Source organism: Chroicocephalus ridibundus, chromosome 2 (genome assembly GCF_963924245.1).
Source record: "Chroicocephalus ridibundus chromosome 2, bChrRid1.1, whole genome shotgun sequence".
Classification (NCBI taxonomy): domain Eukaryota; kingdom Metazoa; phylum Chordata; class Aves; order Charadriiformes; family Laridae; genus Chroicocephalus; species Chroicocephalus ridibundus.
Window position 1 is genome coordinate 129,517,465 of NC_086285.1, and position 18,171 is coordinate 129,535,635.

Sequence of the window (18,171 nt, forward strand, 5' to 3'; positions counted from 1 at the left end):
CGGACCTGATTATACCCTTACATTATATCCCTTCAGGTGGGACTGGCAGAATAACAGTCAGTCGAGGCACTATTGGTCAAATATTGCCTCCTAAAGCCTCTCTACAATGACCTTATAATCAAAATTGTTAACGTTACTTTTAGGAGCTGAAGCAGCCCATGAGGATGGATGCCCTTAAAAGGAATTAGGAACTGTGAACAGTAGTAATGGTAAAGAAAAAAAGATCTTGCCATCAAAGATGGAAATGCATTGCTTAGCTCATTCAACTGTGTTCATTCACACAGAAAACAATTTTCTTTTTTCAAAAACAGGGTGAAAATGAGGTTTAGACTCCCAAGTCATTTTTATTTCAATTTTTAATTCAACAAAAGCAAAAATTAACCATGAAAATTATGGGGTTGTGCTGTAATGTTCTGAAGAGAAACAGAAATTGAAATTGGATCATTTCAACTGAAATGATCATCTAATCATATTTTAAGCAGAAGTAGATAAACCAGAAAGCATAACAGTAAAAAATTAACACTGTCTTACACACAGACATCAGCCTTGAAGGCCTAGATAATGAGCTTTTTGCAGGTTTCATGTATGATCATATGTTTTTTCTGCTACCACATCAGCTATCTGACAACAAAATTGTTTTATGTCATACAGAGTCTCTGCTACTGCACTGAAGTTACATTGGTATTATTCAAGTCAATGGGAGTCAACCAGTTGCAATGCTATAATATGGTAAAAATCAAGCCGACTTTGGGGTTTTTTTGGGGGGTGTTTCTTTTTTGTTCTGTATGAGCTTTGGGGATTTGTTTTTGGTTTTGTTTGGGGGGGCATTTTGTTTTGGTGTGGTTTTTTTGTTGGTTGGGGAGGGGGGGGGTTGTTGGGCTTTGAGGGCTTGATTTTTATTTATTTATTAATTAAACCAAGCCTGAAAAATCCTGCCCTAAATAACCTGAAAGTGCAGCTCGGTTAAGGACAATAAAAACTCCAAGCACCCAGATGAAGTAGCTTCAGAGGTTAAAACCCAGGATCTATCATTTCCATCATAATGGCACGGACTGTTTTGCACAACAAAGCAAAAGTCATAAAGTTGACAGAACTATTAGCCCCCTTTGAACAGATTACAAACCTCTCCATTAGCATGCAAATCAGTATTTTCTAGAAGCCTTCGTGGTGTGAGAAACACTTCACAGCGGGACCAGAGTGACTCAGGATAACCTGAGTCACTTTGGGGTAGTTTCATCTCACCTGCCGGGCTCTAGCGTCACCTGTTACAGGTGAGATCTTGGACTGGCTGCTTCATAAGGCTGTAATTCTGCACCTTCATTTCAAAACATGATTACCTTGTCTGACAGAGATGTTCGATTTTGATAACTAGATATTACTTACCTACCATTTCTGAACATTGTACCCTACACTTTACAGCGTACACTTTACAGACTTCAAAATAGCCCAACGACATAAAATGACTATAGCTGCACAGAATACCAATGAGGTGTACCGGCTCCTAGCAGCTGCAAAAAGACACTTCTGCAAGTGAAAGAGTAAAACACAGTAGGAGACAGAGCCGAGTTTCCTGTCCATCAAAGGATGAATTGCATCATAGAATCATAGAATGGTTTGGGTTGGAAGGGACCTTAAAGATTGTCTTGTTCCAACCCTTGCCATGGGCCGAGACACCACCCACCGGGTGGCACAGAGGTAACTGGGCACAATATTATTATTATTTCTGTTCTCTAGCTCATACACGCAGCAGTGGGACAGAAGAGGCCTGACCCTGTATGAAGGTACCTGTATAAAGGTACGCTACCCATATTTGAGAGCCGTCTCTCTTATTTGAAACCACTAGTTTGCCACTGCTCTGAACCACTAGGAGGGGAGAAACTGAAAAAGCCCAAGGTACGATTTCCTCCTGGCACCGTTCCGTTCCCTTCCACGGTAGTTCACCCACCTCCCCTTTCATGAGGGAAGAGATGTAAGAAAAAAATCCTTCCATTGCCATCAGTAGACACACTTTCAATGCTTTCAGGGAAAATCCTGCCTCTGATTCTGAATGTAGAGCTCTTGCCAAAAGCAACTAAAGTTAACACATTCCAGCACAGGCTGTAGTCAGCTCTTGAACGTTTTACATCTCTAATGAGCGAATCCCATGCATAAGACTGAGCCATGTTCAGGAGTCCAGACACTGAAGTGCTTGGTCTGCAGCGTTCCAGCAACAGGTGTTTCTCCACTTTTGATTTTGAGGGAGTGTTGTACCAAGGAGGAGGTCGTTAAGTTCATTTTCCACACCATCTTCTGTTTGGGTTAAGGCAAAGCAGGGTGCCAGCCGTAATACAGGGTGGTGAGCTGTGGACACCTGCTCTCTTGGCAGCAAATCAAAACCACCACTTCGTTCACACACTCACCTAATGGCAATGCCATTCGGTCACCACCAATCGGAACTCACAATACTGTCCTAAATTGAAAAGACTCCATGTCTCCATATTAGTCCTGTAAGCCTGTTAGCTAACTCTCCCTCCATCGAAACATCTATCTTAAACTTATTTTGGATATTGGATTGGAATGCTGGAAGCAAGCGTCCATCAGTAACTAGATGTAGGCAGTGTAGATTATAACACCGACTGTGACAGCTTGTTAAACAGACTATGTTGGCAGGAGTCTATAGTGACAACATTTTTTATTATTAACTGTTCGATACTTCTGTCCTCAGAAATTATAAACATTTCTTGTTGCAGTTATTTTCAAATGTTCCGAAAAATATCTTTGCTACATATTGCGGTCATGCTGACAAGAGTAGCATTTCATTTCTCAGTATCATTAATACCATGTATTAATGATACAGGTACGTTAATACCATGAAAAGAATTCAAAATTGATACTATAGCACTCAGATGCTGCAGACAAGACACAGAATCTTCCAACAATATACATATAGATATTAAGCATCATTAGAATTTCACAGAAGATTCTGAAAATTAAGTCTGTAAGCAAAAAGCAATATAGTTAATACTACATTTTCATATCTATGTTTAATAATATCATGCAAAGCCCTATCACATTTGCTCTTATTTCCTAGGGGAGTATATGCCCTGATTGTTAATGTATAACTATTGCATTTTATTTTGGTTTTTGCACCAAGCACACAGAGACAAAACTGGTCTTCAAGTCAGCATAATTTTTCCCTAAGGGGTAAAAATTCTCACTTAAAATGCACTTTAGAGAAATTTTCTACCTGTGAACTCATAGAATCATAGAATCACACAATGGTAGGGATTGGAAGGGACCTCTGGAGTTCATCTAGTCCAGCCCCCCTGCCAGAGCAGGGCCACCCAGAGCAGGTTGCACAGGAACGCGTCCAGGCAGGTTTTGAATGTCTCCAGAGGAGGAGACTCCACCATCTCTCTGGGCAGCCTGTTCCTCCAAGCACTTCACAGATGTGTTCACCTTCAAAATAACTTCAATAGGAATATTTTAAACTGAATTATAACAAATAATACTAGCTAGGAAGGAAGCTTCTGCAGAAATACAGGAGTATTCTGTAATGGTGGTGAAAAGAGAAGTATAGCTTAGTCTCAGTTTTTGCTGAATAAGCCAAGAATTCTATGCAAAAAAAAATTAATCAAAACAAATAGAGGTACCCTGTTGGCAAGTATATTGAACTGGCATTATAAAAGTAAACACAGAGAGACTTCATGGACTAGACTCACTGTTATTTCCATGCTACAGCAGAGAACAGCAGCTTTGTCTCCCAAGATTCTTCTGCCATTGTTTGACAAATGATATTTATATGTTTGTACCAAGAGTTAGGGTGTAAATTGTCTGTTTGATGAAATATATTATACCTCACGATCAGTAAAACACCCTTTTTTTCCTTTTTTTTTTTCTTTTTTTCTTTTTCATTTTATTACATGCAGTCCTACCCCTCCCTTCAGCCTTGAGGAAGGTGGGAAAAAAATACCAAAAACTCAAAGCATACCTGTTTTCTTGGGCGCACCGAATTCTGCAGCCTTCCTTAGGTATAACCAAGCCCAAATGCATCCTTAGCCGACAATTGGTGGGCCCTGTGTGGGGCCAGACATGAGTCCCCGGGTGCATGATAGAATATTTGATCTGCAAGAAGAGAGAAGGCGGCCTTCAACACATTTAGCTTCACAACCATACTGCTAGGAGTTCAGGACTTCATTACGTCTCATCCTTGATGATGGGCTAAAAGTACAATGTCACCTTTTGTGAGAGTCTCAGCAACAATCGTGATTTCTCATGTCTCAAAGGCGTTCAATACTACAAGAAACACGTCTTGTGAGGTGTGTGTGCATGTGTAAAAAGCGCATATCTTTAATTTTGATTAAAATAATCAGTATTCATATTTCAACCTGAAAATCATTATCTCCAATCAGAAAAATACCTTCTTTCCTATGGAAAGACTTACAGACACTCATCATTTAAAGGGATGGACCACAGGAGACCCAAGGCCTGTGTTAGTCACACTGACTGGTCCCTTTCAGATGACAACTGGCTTGTGACAGTCACTGTCAGCCTTGGCTGAAGCAACCATGGGATGGTGGAGCTCAGGATCGTGAGAGGAGGGAGAAAGGCAAAAAAGTAGGATTACTACCCACAGCTTCAGGAGAGCAGACTTTGGCTTATTCAGGGATCTGCCGGGGGAAAAATCCCATGAGATAAAGTGCTGAAGAGAAGAGGGGTCTAGGACAGCTGGCTGATTTTCAAGGATCGCCTTGGCCAAGCTCAAGAACGGTTCATCCCCACATGCAGGAATAATGGAGACCCAGGCAAATTGAAACACAAAAAGGAAGCATATAAGAGTTGGAAGCAGGGTCAGGTCACCCAGGAAGACTGTAGAGACACTCTCTGAGCACACAGGGATGAGGTTAGGAAAGTCAAAGCTCTCCTGGTGTTGAATCTGGAGGTGGAAATGAAGGGCAACAAGAAATGTTTCTACAAGTACATCAGCAGTAAAAGGAGATCTAGGTAAAATGCGGGCCTGCTGATAAATGTGGCAGGAGATCTGATAACAAAGGACGTGGAAAAGGCTAGTCAATACATGCTGTCTTTGCCTCAGTCTTTACTGGTATGACTGACCTTCAGGAATCCCAAGTACACAAGACCAGTGGAAAAAACTGAAGCAAAGACAACTTACCATCACTGGAGAAGGATCAGGTTAGGGGACAACACACTGGTCCATGGGTCTTGATGGGATCCGCTCATGAGTGCTGAAAGAGCTGGATGCTGTTGTGAATCCACACTCAATAATCTTTGAAAGGTCATGGCAACCAGCAGAAGTCCCTGAGGACCGGTAGAAAGCAACTGTTGTTCCTATCTTGAAGAAGGGCAAGGAGGAGGATCTAAGGACAAAATATATATATAGGCTATAGGCCAGTCAGCCTCACCTCAGTCCTGGGAAGGTGATGGAGCAAATAATCCCGGACACCATTTCCAAACACATGAAGGAATAGAAAGTGATTGGGAGCAGTCAGCATGGATTTATGAAGGGGAAATTGTACTTAACCAGCTTTCTGTGGTGAGATGTCTAGCTTGGTGGATGAAGGGAGTTTATCTCAACTTTAGTAAAACTTTCAACACTATCTGCCATAAACATCCTCATTGACAAACTGATGAAATAGAAACAAGGTAAGCTGACAGTGAGGTGGATGGAAAACTGGCAGTTCAGCCACGGTCAAAGAGTTGTGATCAGAGGCACAGAGTCCAGCTGGAAGCCACTCATCAGAGGTGTACTCCAGGGCTCAATACTGGGTCCAACACTGTTTAATAGATTCACAAATGACTCAGGTGACGGGACAGAGTGCATCCCCATCAGCAAGCTTGCAGGTGGCAGAAAGTTGGAGAGAAATAGCTGATACACTACTTTTTTTTTTTTGCTGCCATCATAAGGACCTTGGTAGGCTGGAGAAAGGAGCAAACAGGAATCTTAAGATGTTCAACAATGAGAAGTTCTGCACCAGGGCGGAATAACCCCAGGTACCAATACAAGCTGGTGGACAGCTGTCTGGAAAGGAACCTCCTAGAAAAAGACTGTGAGGTCCTCATAGGCAACAATTTGAACATGAGCCAGCAACGTGCCCTTACAGCAAAGAAGACCAACAGCCTCCTGGGCTGTGTTAGGGAGAGCTTTGGCAACCGGTTGAGGGACATGACCCTTCCCCTCTACTCAGAGCTGGCGAGACCTCTTGAGTGCTGGGTCCAGTTTTGTGCGACCTTCTATGAGAAAGACATGGACATACTGGAGCAAGTCTAGTGAAGGGCTATAAAGATGATCAAGGGATTGGAGCATCTGACAAACAAGGGGAAGCTGAGAGAGCTGGGACTGCTCAGCCTGGAGAAAAGAAGGCTCAGGGGGATCTTATCAACATATATAAATACCTGATGGGAGGAGTGAAGAAGACGAAGGCAGGTTCTTCTCAATGGTATCCAGTGAAAGGCAAAGAGGCAATGGACACAGTTTGAAATACTGGAAATTCCATTTAAACATAGGAAAAAACTTTTTTGCTGCACACTAGAACAGCCCTGAGAGGCTGTTGAGTCTCCATCCCCAGAGGCATTCAAAACCTGACTGGACACAGTCCCTAGCAACCTGCTCTAGTTCATCGTGCCTTGAGCAAGGGGCTGGACTAGGTAATCTCCAGATGTCCCTTCCCACCTCAACTCTTCTGTGATGCTACAGCAATGCAATGGACAGGAAGCGCGAATAATGCACGACAGTTGTGAGAAGCATCTTTTCAACTGAGGAATCTTCACATTAGGCTGGGATAGGGTAACTTTGATAAATCTTTAGGTTTAAGGTATTGTTTGCTCTCCAACTGTAACAAAAAAAAACAACAGCAGAAGAGTGTGTGTCTAATGCCTTGGCTGTTCCCACCATCTGAGGTTTCAGCTTACCAGCAGTTTCTTATGACAGCAACTGTAAGCTCCAGTGGCCACGGTGAACACAGAGGCTGCAAGCCACCACCTCTGCTACACTTGATTGCCTTGTCAGAGCCTAATGCAATGCAAATAACTGGCTATGCAGGACAGCTAACAATACCCCAGAGAAACAATTTTTTAAATGCTAATATGCCAGCATTGCGGAATGATTACTGTTGTGTATGTTATCTGTCCATGCAGATCAGTCTAGATATGTCTGTGAATTATACGTATGCGCTATACATAAATAGTCCTGAACTAACAATGAGTTATACTATGGTTGTAAGTATGGTGGTAACTCCAAAGAGTTAAGAAATGCCCAGAATTACTGCTTTTAGTTTACTGCTATTTTTAAGAAGAATTATATAATTTTTAATAATATGATCACTTGCTATTGTTCTACACACTCTCTCAGCAGCATTGAGCAGGTACTTGATGATTTTAAATTTCTTTTCTCTTTGTCAATACATGAGGTGCCCAAAGCATCCAAATGGTCTATCTACCACAGAATTCCTAATTTTCTGATTGTGTTTGTTCCTGTTGCTTCCAAGTGCTTCAGTTTGTGAATAGAGATCAGGTGACATTTTAAATTTAATTTACCAGTAAGAATCTGAGGCACACCTAGCATAAGACCAAAATTGTCCTAGGCATCCCTTAATATTGGATGTAAAACTTAAGACTTCTAAAGCACCATTTTTCAGATTTTTTTACATTTTATATGTTCAGAACACGACTACAGCTATAGCTGTGAATACACAATGTTTCCACAAAACATATCCTGGTGATAACATGTGAGGTGCCAAAAAATGATGGACAAAATAGTAGCTCTCAAAGAGAATTTGCTCTCTGGGATAGATCCATTTTGGCTACAGATGCCACAGAAAGCAGTTTTCTTGCTGTTAGCCACTCTGAGTGTGATGACCTCTCTCATCAGTTGTATTCACTACAACCAGCCTTTGCAACAAATCAATGAAACAATAGCCTTGTTCATTCCCACAGCAGTAGCCATCTAGTGCGCTTCTGTGCATCAAAAGTGAGAGTCTGGTGAAAAAGCTGAATGCCTATTCTCAAGGCTCTGAATTAGGATTGTGCTAGCATCGTGTTTTCCAGCTTTCGCATCCTTAATTATGTGACATGAAGGTTATTCTCATGTAATCGTTACAGATAAAATATAATAAATTGAAAAAAAAAGAATAATGAAAAAAAGAAAAAAAGAATAACAAAAAAAAGAATAATGAAAAAAAGAATAATGAAAAAAAAGAATAATAAAAAAAAGAACAATGAAAAAAAAAAGGAATAATGAAAAATTCTGTCCTACAGAACAACATGATATCTGTGTTGGGCCATTCATTCAGCTGCGCATGTATTGATCCACACCATGTAAGTCTACTGCATGATTTAATGAGGTTAATTTGTAGCCAAGTAGTCAGTGTAGACCAGGCACTTGAAGCAAGCTTTGTTGGCACCCAAGGCCACAGCTCATGGATGTAAAATTTCCTTCCTTTACGTTTAGGAAAGAAGCACGCGACAGCAGTACTGTCGTTTGGCTTCCGCGAGGTGACTCTTCCTCTGTCTAATGCAGCCAGGCTGGGGTAGATGGGTGAAGTTTATCACAGTGAGAATCTGGCTCACTGAATTAGTCTTGTAAAGTCAGGTTCAGACCAGAAAAAAAAAAAAATCATGTTAGAATGGACGTAATCCAACCTCCTGCTTAAAGCAGGGTTAGCTACGAGTCAGACCAGGTCATTTAGGGCTGAGGTTTAGTAAGTCATTACTTATTGATTGAACCACCCGTGGCAAATAACTACTCACCTACCACGAACTTCCTGGAGACACAAGGTGAAATGGCTCAACTAAAGAGTCCAGAGAAAGGCTTCAGCTAACATATTTCACATTGTATTTGCTGAAGGCTAAAATTGGGCATATTTTTACTGTTAACTTCATTGTGTGCCTGAGACACCATCAAATATACCAAGGTCATGCATCCCTCTATACACGTTCCTCATACCTGCTCCTGGCATGAGGAATTTGTAAAAATGAAGAAATTTGCCAGGTACCTGTCCTCTTCTGCAGCCAGTAGCTTCTGGGAATCTTTCCAATAAAGCGCATGTTTTCGGAACACTTTTACAAGCATTCTCATTTTTTCTTCCTAGTGAAAACAGTGGATGGAGCATTGGTTAGAGCAACAAACAAACATTTCCTTGTTTTCTGCTTTGCAGAAGAGCAACAAAGCTGTCAAAGAGCTGACGCTGAGAGACAGGTAAATATTATTATTCCCATTTTACAGATTATGAAACAGAAGTATTAATACATTGTAATATCAGAGCAGCCTACCACATCTTTGCTTTTAAATTTTTTGTGAAGAGCAGGCTTTCTAACATTTTTTAAACATGATTCTAGAAGTATAATCATTAATGAGGCTGCCTAGAAAAAACCATGAAAAATGCCACCAGCATCGTACCATTTCAACGCCAGGTTACATTTTGTTCTAAATTGCTTTTAATATTTTATTTTACAGTACTCTTTCATATGCAGAATCTTATAAGGATTTAAGGTCATTCCAATAGTTGGGCTTCCCGCTGCACGGCTCAGGGACAGGGCAGCGTACGCTTTTGCTCATACCATTTCTGAATGACAGATCTCACCTAGCTGACAACACAATATTAAGGATGTGCCACCTCCCATGTTCCTGCCTTCCCTCAGGCTGATCTGTACCATGCATTACCCATGCAAAGTGTTGGCAGTCTTGCCAGAAGAGGAGCATTACCCTCAAGAGATTCTTAAAAGTGCTTGGGGACAACGTGTTTCAGAATAAAGAACTCTTATTTACCATCACAGAGGTCTCAGACACTATTTTACTAGCTCCCTTCTTTTGCAGATTCAGTGATTACAGAAACGGTTCTGGAAAAACTGTGTGGCTACTCCTTATCACACTATATTAATCCGAGAAAGTGAAATTGGGGAAAGAGAAGAAATACAAAACGTTTTACCTTGTTGCCATAAGGTAAACTGGCTCCAGTCTCCTTTTTCTCGTAGATTCTCATCTTCAGGCAGGAAGAGGCTTCTTTTTTTATCCATCACAGCAAGCCCCTCATCACGAATGAGCTTCCAATTTTTTTCTAAGGACTGTTGTGAGAGCCACATTACTGCACTGAGAACTCACTGCATTTGGCTTTAGTACAGTTTCTATTTTTCCCTTACCGTTATTAACTTTTTTTTTAATTTAAAAGCGCTAAAAAAAGCGTTCATCATCATCATTAAGTTTCTTTATATTCAATTCCCTTCTTACGCGTTAAGGCAGAAAAACCAACTTTCACAGCGTTCCTCAGATTCAATTACATTGAGATCATAAAATTTCAGTAATCCTCAGCCTCCTTGCAGAGCAGACCTTGCGTCGTCTTGCTTTTTGATTAGCCTAAGGGCTCCTTAAGAGATAGTTTTGTATTGCAAGCTGGGAATAGTACCGATCTTCTCACAGGCAACACATGTCACCTGGAAGCACTCCTGTGGCTAGAAAACCACTCACATAACCTGGAACTCCAGGTGCTGGTAGAACATCACGGTTCAACAAGTACAAATGTAAACAGGCCACTTAAGCTGCCAGTTATGATTTAAACCTTTAAAAAGGTTTGCAAAGATTCGCTTGCACAGGTTAATGCTATTGAAAAAGATCAAATACAACTTGAAATGCCAGGTGATGATTTATGGATACAATCATTAAAAATCTGTAAGCTGCTTTGTACTTCATACATACCAAAACCACAAGATTGTAGAATTAAAAATTCTGCTCTCTGCCGCCTTAGGACATTATATTTGTAAAAATCAGATAGATCAAAAAACCCTTTTATTCTACCAATAATAAGTCATTCTAATATTACAGCAATATAACTGAGAAACCCACAGTGTAACAATGGACCTGGATAAAAGTGACTTCCATTTCCCATCTGCTTACTTTACTCACTAAACCTTATTTTGGGTGAATAGTTTTCATTTTTCCTTTGTGCTCTTGAACAAAGCATTGCTGTAAGACATTTTCAATCAATTTCATACCGAAAAGAGGCTAATGTGTGTTCCCACACTACGTCTTTATGTGATGTGTAAAGGTGAGTAAAACTCAAAAGTCTGTGAGACTAGGTGATATAACTGCCCTTTTTTAGCCTTAAAACTCCATATGGTTATTAGCCTTCCCCATTTAAATTAAACAGTTGCATTTTCCAGTTGAGTTTTTTCAATTAAGAGACAAGCTGATCACACAAAATAGGTTGCACATTGATACATCATAAAAGGCTCAGCTAGAAAATTGTCTATAATATAGCAACTTTCTCCCATTAGAACATTTTTAGGTAGGCTAAGATATAGGAAAATTAAGATTGCACTTCCGCTATTTCAGTACTTCCTTCTTCCTAGCACATTGTTTTTTCTCTCATCCATATTGTAAAGGGGAAGAGCACTGATCATTTTTCTTGGCGCATTCACCTTATTCTCTCCCACTGATGGGTTCCCATAACACTAGTTTAACACTTAACATTAACTAGAAAAGTTTCTTAGAATATCTTTGGAAAACTGACTTTTCCAAATGCTAGGTACGACGCAAGACTGAAAATTTCCACCTGATCAGAGATGAATCAGTGCTCGTACTGATTCAGCGCTACCATATCTACAAAAGGAAATACCAGCTTGAGTACCTGATTTTGCACTGGCTGGAGAAGAGGAAGAAAAGAGTAACTTACATTTACACAGGCCTCAAGCTTAAGTGATACAGATCAACAAAACTGGAAAACTTTAAAAGATGTTACAAGTGCTTCTCTGTTTCCTCAAACTACTCCTACTCCCTTGTCTGAAAAAAGATAAGAGGAAGCATTCATCCATGCAGACATGATGATCCATGAAGAGCACTGGTGGTCCAAGGAGTTGCAGGCAACAGCTGCTTTGTCACCTCTAATCCTTCACAAGTGCCATGGGTTGAAAAATTAACCTCCAAAAGTGCATGTTTGTCCTTGCCTTTTAAGATTCCTTCCCTAACGTGTTGGATATGAAGTGATTTGAATACGTATCATTGATTTTGAACTAGCTCCTCAATGTTTTAGACATAGCTCGCACTGAAATCAATAACAACTCCGTAATCACGAAAACCTGGACCCCATCTATAAAAGACAGTGACAGTGCTTTACTACGAGTAATGGGCAACTCCCAGGTAGAAAGGAAGCAGGGAGTTACAGGAGTTCAAACACAGATCAGCCTCGATCTCCCTGATTTTACAGACTCTTAGCATACCTTGAATGGCAAAAAGGCATAACACCATTAAAGCATAATGACTAAGTTCAGGGCTTGGACTTAAGGCTTTTGATCCAAGAGCTGGTATCTACAGAAAAAAGTTAAATACGCTTACGCTCCATAATACATAGGGATTCAAGCCTCAGGTTATAGCAACAAATTTATATTATATTCAGGGCAATATCCTGATTTCAAATGAAGAAATCAGGAGGCAAACAGCACTGGGAGCATGTGCACTTGTTTCTCAGCAGCTGATTCACATAAACCTCCATATGTTTTTTTAAATACAGTTCCTAACAATGATGGAAGTTTACAGTTGCTTTACATCTGGCAATAATGTAGATTTTATTGGCAAAGATGTTACTATATTTGAATAGGGATTTCTTAATATTGGTTTATTTTTATGTGTGACTATTATATTAAAAGAATCCATACTCTGTGCTGCCAAACCCTTTCAATGCATGGTCATAAATGACACCGGCAAATATTAAGAGGTCACTAGTCCTCACATGAGGCATAACTACTGACCACACATCCATTTTAGTCCATTGGACTATAAAATAAAATCATGGTGAAGACTTCAATCTATTTCACTTTGTTACTGGGACAGAGTAGGAGAGTATTCACGATCAGCTATTGTCTCTCTGCTGGGCAACGCTGATGACCTTCAAGTAAGGGGCAATATTTTAAACCTTTCAAAATAGATTCCTTGCACCCATTCGGTCACCCATAGTGCTTGAACACCAGCATGCATACTCATCATCTCTGCTCTTTTCAACACAAGGCTCCCCTTAAAGCATCCAGCCATGCTTTAAATGCATATTTCAATTTAATTTCTCCATTAAATATGAATGTTTAGCTATTATTATCTAAACCATTAAGGCCTAGCTGTCACTCTACAGAAAACATTATGGATATGTGCTGTTGCCAGTACTCTAATTCTCTTTCTGTGCTTTTCTTGCTGCACTTTAAACTTTTAATTAATAAAATCTAAGCCATCAGAGAAAACCGACACTACGAGATCTACTTTAATCAATCAGCTATTCACTGTAGTACATTATTGGCAAAGCATCCTCTGAGTCCTTTCCAAAAGTTAACGGACACAACATGAGGAAAGGACAAAGTTACCTAGGTCACAGAATCACAGAATGGTAAGGGTTGGAAGGGACCTCTGGAGATCATCTAGCCCAATCCCCCTGCCCGGGCATGGTCACCTAGAGCAGGTTGCACAGGAACGTGTCCAGGCAGGTTTTGAATGTCTCCAGAGATGGAGACTCCACCACCTCTTTGGGCAGCCTGTGCCAGTGCTCTACCACCCTCACAGTAAAGAAGTTCCTCCTCATGTTTAGGTGGAACTTCCTATGCTCAAGTTTGTGCCTGCTACCCCTTGTCTTGTCACTGTGCAGCATTGAAAAAAGACTGGCCCCATCCTCCTGACACCCACCCTTTAAGTATTTATAAGCATTGATAAGATCCCCTATCAGTCGTCTTTTTTACAGACTGAAAAAGACCCAAATCCCTCAGTCTTTCTTCATAAGAGAGATGTTCTAGTCCCCCAGTCATCTTGGTAGCCCTTTGCTGTACCCTCTCCAGAAGTTCCCTGTCCTTCTTGAATCAGGGAGCCCAGAACTGGACACAGTGCTCCAAAGGTCATTAACTATGTATTAGTTTCAGAATGATGAAAAGTCTCTAGCATCCAATGGCATTGTACCTCTCAATATTTTTTTTAAACAGGCACCAGACAGAAAAAAAAAATGCTATAGTGGGGTTCTACAAAAGGTACCAGAAAATGACGCAATGACTTAGTAAGACTGTCCATGGAAAGCTATTTGTCCCAAGAGAGGAGGACAGGTTTTCAAAGATAAAAGTAAGGTTTGCTTTCAGCAGAGTTCAAACAAGAAAGAAAGAATTTCTTGAATCTCCAGACCCAAAGGCCTGAAATATTGTAGATCAGAAACATTAATAGAACATTTCTAGCTAAGTCACTTGACACACTCTTCCTAATTTAATGGCTTAAATCACCCCTTCCAATTTTTTCAAGGAAACCGCAAAAAACTTAAGCATTAACGGGCAGCAGCTAAAGAGATGCAAAGATCCACTTCCTTTTGGCACAGTAGCACTAACCATGATTTACCACCATAATACATGTCCTGTTAAGTGCTATTGAGATATTCTCAGTCTTTTTTTTTTTTTTTAAAGAAACTAAAAGGCAAGCAGGCAATAGTGAAGTAAAAAAAGTATGAGATTGTCTTGATCTCACCCATCAGGCAGTTAAACATCAGACCTAAATTAGTTGTCTAGGCTTCTTTTTTTTAGTAAAGCAGTAGGAAAGTTAATACCAGAAAGACACATGCCATCCTTAGATAGTTATTTAATGTAGTGAAAATTAATCATCCTCTGGAAATACCTCTTTTTTGACCTGTCAACTAGAACAATATGCCTCGTGTCTGTATAGCTACAGTTAGGTGAGCTGAACGCCCCTTAGAAGGAATTTACTAAACAGGGAATACCAAAAAAGACAAATTTTTTCTTCAGGTTTTCTGTGGAAAAAGCAAGGCACTGTCAAAATTCACACCTCCATCTCCAGTCACAAGAAACCAAATGACACTTTACAACAAAACCAAGCCAGGTCTGTGCTATCACATGCTACTGACCACAGCTGTGCCGGTTAGTGGAATGAACTCAAAAAAGCTGCTGGTCTGGCTTTAGCACTGTCTTGGTTAGCCACAAATAAACCCTCAGTTATTGAAAACAGCTTGTTCACATTTAACAACAAGTGGTGAACCAGGGAGGGAGGGTCAGGGCCTCCAGTGCATTGCCCTTCATACAGCATTTTCCATGTCAAATTCTACCATTGAGATTTGGTAGCATTTCCCACGCATCCTGCACAGATGTAAGAGGAACGTAACGAGATGAAGCAGTAAGGAATAACTACTGATTGTTTTTTTTTGCTCTAAAACATGTAGAGTAGTTGGAATATTTCAGAAATTAATAGAACCCATAGCTTCAATGATTTTTTTTGACACTTTCTGGAGAACACTACTTCAAATTTTGCTTGCAGTGTCATATGTTATTAGAATAAAGCCTGCTTTCTTTCAAAATTTCAAGTACTTTCTTGAGTTATGAGGGAAAGGCAACAACACAAATATTTTTCCTTATGCATTTAACTTGTGTTTTAGGTTTATACTTTCAATTGCAAACGCTATCCTGAAAAACGAAAATCTTACCACTCCCAAATTATCATACCTATGTAAGTAAATGAGCAGCCAAAATTTAGTCCAGATTCAATGACATATTGCTAATAAACCAGCTAAAACAATATACCATAAAACGACTGAAGAGGCATGAGTGGATTTCAGAGAGGCAGTTGTGCTGTGGAAGTCAGGGGTGAACTTCTATCCTTGTCGGTCTTCTGAATGGCTCTTCTAGGAGCCACGCAGGATGCTGATCCAAACCAAGACCTCTATATGTCGTCTGGTCTACCTGGAAAAATCCCTTTCAAGGTGGAGTACTGCTCATTTTATAACAGGAAACTGAATTATTTCTGAATTAATTCAAAGCTGACTTGTCTCCTCACGCCAAGGGTGAAGGGACCATTACCTTCTGTGACTCAGGAATTTGAATTGTTTATGTGCAAGAGACTGCAAAACATCACTGCAGATAGCTTTAAACCATCAATAAAATAATACATATTCTTTCTTTTTTGTTTGGCAAAAGTATGATAACAAGTTTTCCGCCTCTCCATCTCTTTTATGGCAGGGAGTATCTATTCCTATGCGTTCCTCAAGAATGAGTTCAATACACGCACATTTGAAATCTTCCCAAATGCTAGTCCATAAAGCTAATTGCTTTTATGGTGTGACTGAGATTACACTGAGAATCACACTTTAATCTAAATTTCCTAGTATTATTTATGCTGCCATCAAAAGCATAACAAGGAGTAATCTTCCTTTTTAAATTTCTTTTTTTTTTCTAAATAAAATCATGCTTCATAGTAGGTATTTTAACATGTTATGTACCTAAGTATAATGAAACAACTGCTCTGAAGGTTTATGTCTATTGCAAATAAACATTTATGGTTTTAAATTATTTGAGCAGAATAATTTTGCTAAACCACATACCAATAATTAAAACACACAGGAAATAAAAGGTTCTTCCCCCCTTTTTTATTTTCCCCCTAGGAATTACGATTAAAATTATTAAAATTAAAATAATAAAAATGACGCAATTTTGGAAACACAAACTATTATTATGAATAATAACCACACTACTTGCCTTGCATTAAATAAAAAAAGAACTTTAAAGAAGTTAAATTTTATGTTTTTATCTTTTGTTAAATCCATCACTGGGAATCTACTCTTGTTTCTCCTACGCAATTAAAAGCTTCCAAAGAAATCACCATGTATTACACAAGGGATAAAGACACAGCCTTTCCTGACTAATTAAAAATTCACAATGGGTGTCCTAAACATTACCAAAGTTTGCTGTCCTTTTAGCACTTGAGACATTATGGTTGTCTACCATGCAAACTTTGTATTTATTAATTATTTCAGCCATCCTGTCGCCATTCTCAATTTTGAAAATGCCTGAGCTCATTTTATAGCATCTTAGTTAAATCTTGTGCTCAGTCCGAGATTGGTGTCTGGTACTCACAGGCAGTGATTCAGGCCTTGTAGACTGGCATTTTCTCTGCTTAAATCCTTAGATTACAGTTGTTATTAAAAAAATAAAAATAAAATCCAAGTATATAGAAACAAACTGCCTTACCTTCACCAGTTCCGTATAACCAGTTTCCCTTGCTGTCCACCAAGGCTGAGCTTTCAGTCCCTTAACATTGTAGAGAGACCGCTGCCAAACTGATGCAAAGTGACCTCTCTGATATCCAAGTTCGTACCACCTGTATGCCTAAAATATTGCAGTTGTTAACAATGAAATTCATATCAGCTGAGCTCCCACTTTAAAAAGGTAACATGCCTTTTTGATAAGGTAACAGACTGTCTCTTTGGATGCCAGGTTTATTCTTCTAATGTAAGGTAGTAACAGAAGGAAAAAAAGAAAAGGAAAAAAGGAAGAAAACCACCCACAAAACAAACCAACCTCAAAAAACCCTAACTAACCATTCCAAAATAGATCAGTTGGCCAAGGCTGTCTAATCCAACATTAGCAAAATAGGATAATCTTCTCACAACTATTCACACCAAATACGGCCAGTAATCTAGGCGCTGGAGATCCAACTGTTTGTCACCTTGGTCAACCTTGTTTTCTCTATGCTTCAATTCTCTATTGAGAATTATGAATGAATTATGAATTAAAGATGACTGCCTTCTGCTGCCAATGGAGATGCTGTGACGATGAAAACAGTACTGACTTTGTGGATCTAAATTGTTACTTAATTACCTAATGCATATATGCACTTGAGTTTCTTCAAATATTTGTTCCCACACCAGAACTAACTAACCACATGGTAGAAACCTACTGAGGTTAATACTAGACCTTTGCTTGTCTTACTCTCCCTTTCCACAATTTGCTTTACCCTGCATAGCAGCAAAACAAGGTCTGGCAAAAGACGACAATGAGATGCTCATAAAGAAAAGATCCAGCATGAGTAGCACCGTGATGAACCATACACAGAGAAGTCAACGTATAGCTGCCTCCTTCCTGTCCAGCATTGCTGCTATAGCTGCAATATTTTAGACAACATGGAAGAAAAAAGGATATGACAGGACAGCTAAGTAGGGAGATATGAGGTAAGAAGTCCAGAGCAGAGGGACTGAAGCTGGCAGCAATCCCTGCCTTGAACAGAAAACGGTCCAAAAACCTCTTTACTTGGAGTCATGCACAGAGTCCTTCTCCAGCTACACCGCTTGAAATTTGCTCCCTACCAAGCCTGCAACCTGTCCAATTCACCGCCGCCTAAGCGTCACTCATCTAAACTTGGACCGTGTTCTCACGTTCCTTCACCCA

The 18,171-nt window shown here is 39.8% G+C and overlaps 1 protein-coding gene across 14 annotated transcripts in view; it reads right to left on the minus strand.

The window, feature by feature from the left end:
- Positions 1-18,171, minus strand: part of ASPH (aspartate beta-hydroxylase) — a 120,742-nt gene that overhangs the window by 5,955 nt on the left and 96,616 nt on the right. For all 14 annotated transcript variants that reach the window (XM_063326933.1, XM_063326939.1, XM_063326943.1 and 11 more), the window contains 4 exons: positions 16,975-17,112; positions 9,924-10,059; positions 8,991-9,082; positions 3,971-4,104 (listed from right to left, as the gene is read on the minus strand). In XM_063326933.1, the coding sequence (XP_063183003.1) occupies positions 3,971-4,104; positions 8,991-9,082; positions 9,924-10,059; positions 16,975-17,112 (500 nt within the window). The remainder of the gene's footprint in view (positions 1-3,970; positions 4,105-8,990; positions 9,083-9,923; positions 10,060-16,974; positions 17,113-18,171) is intronic.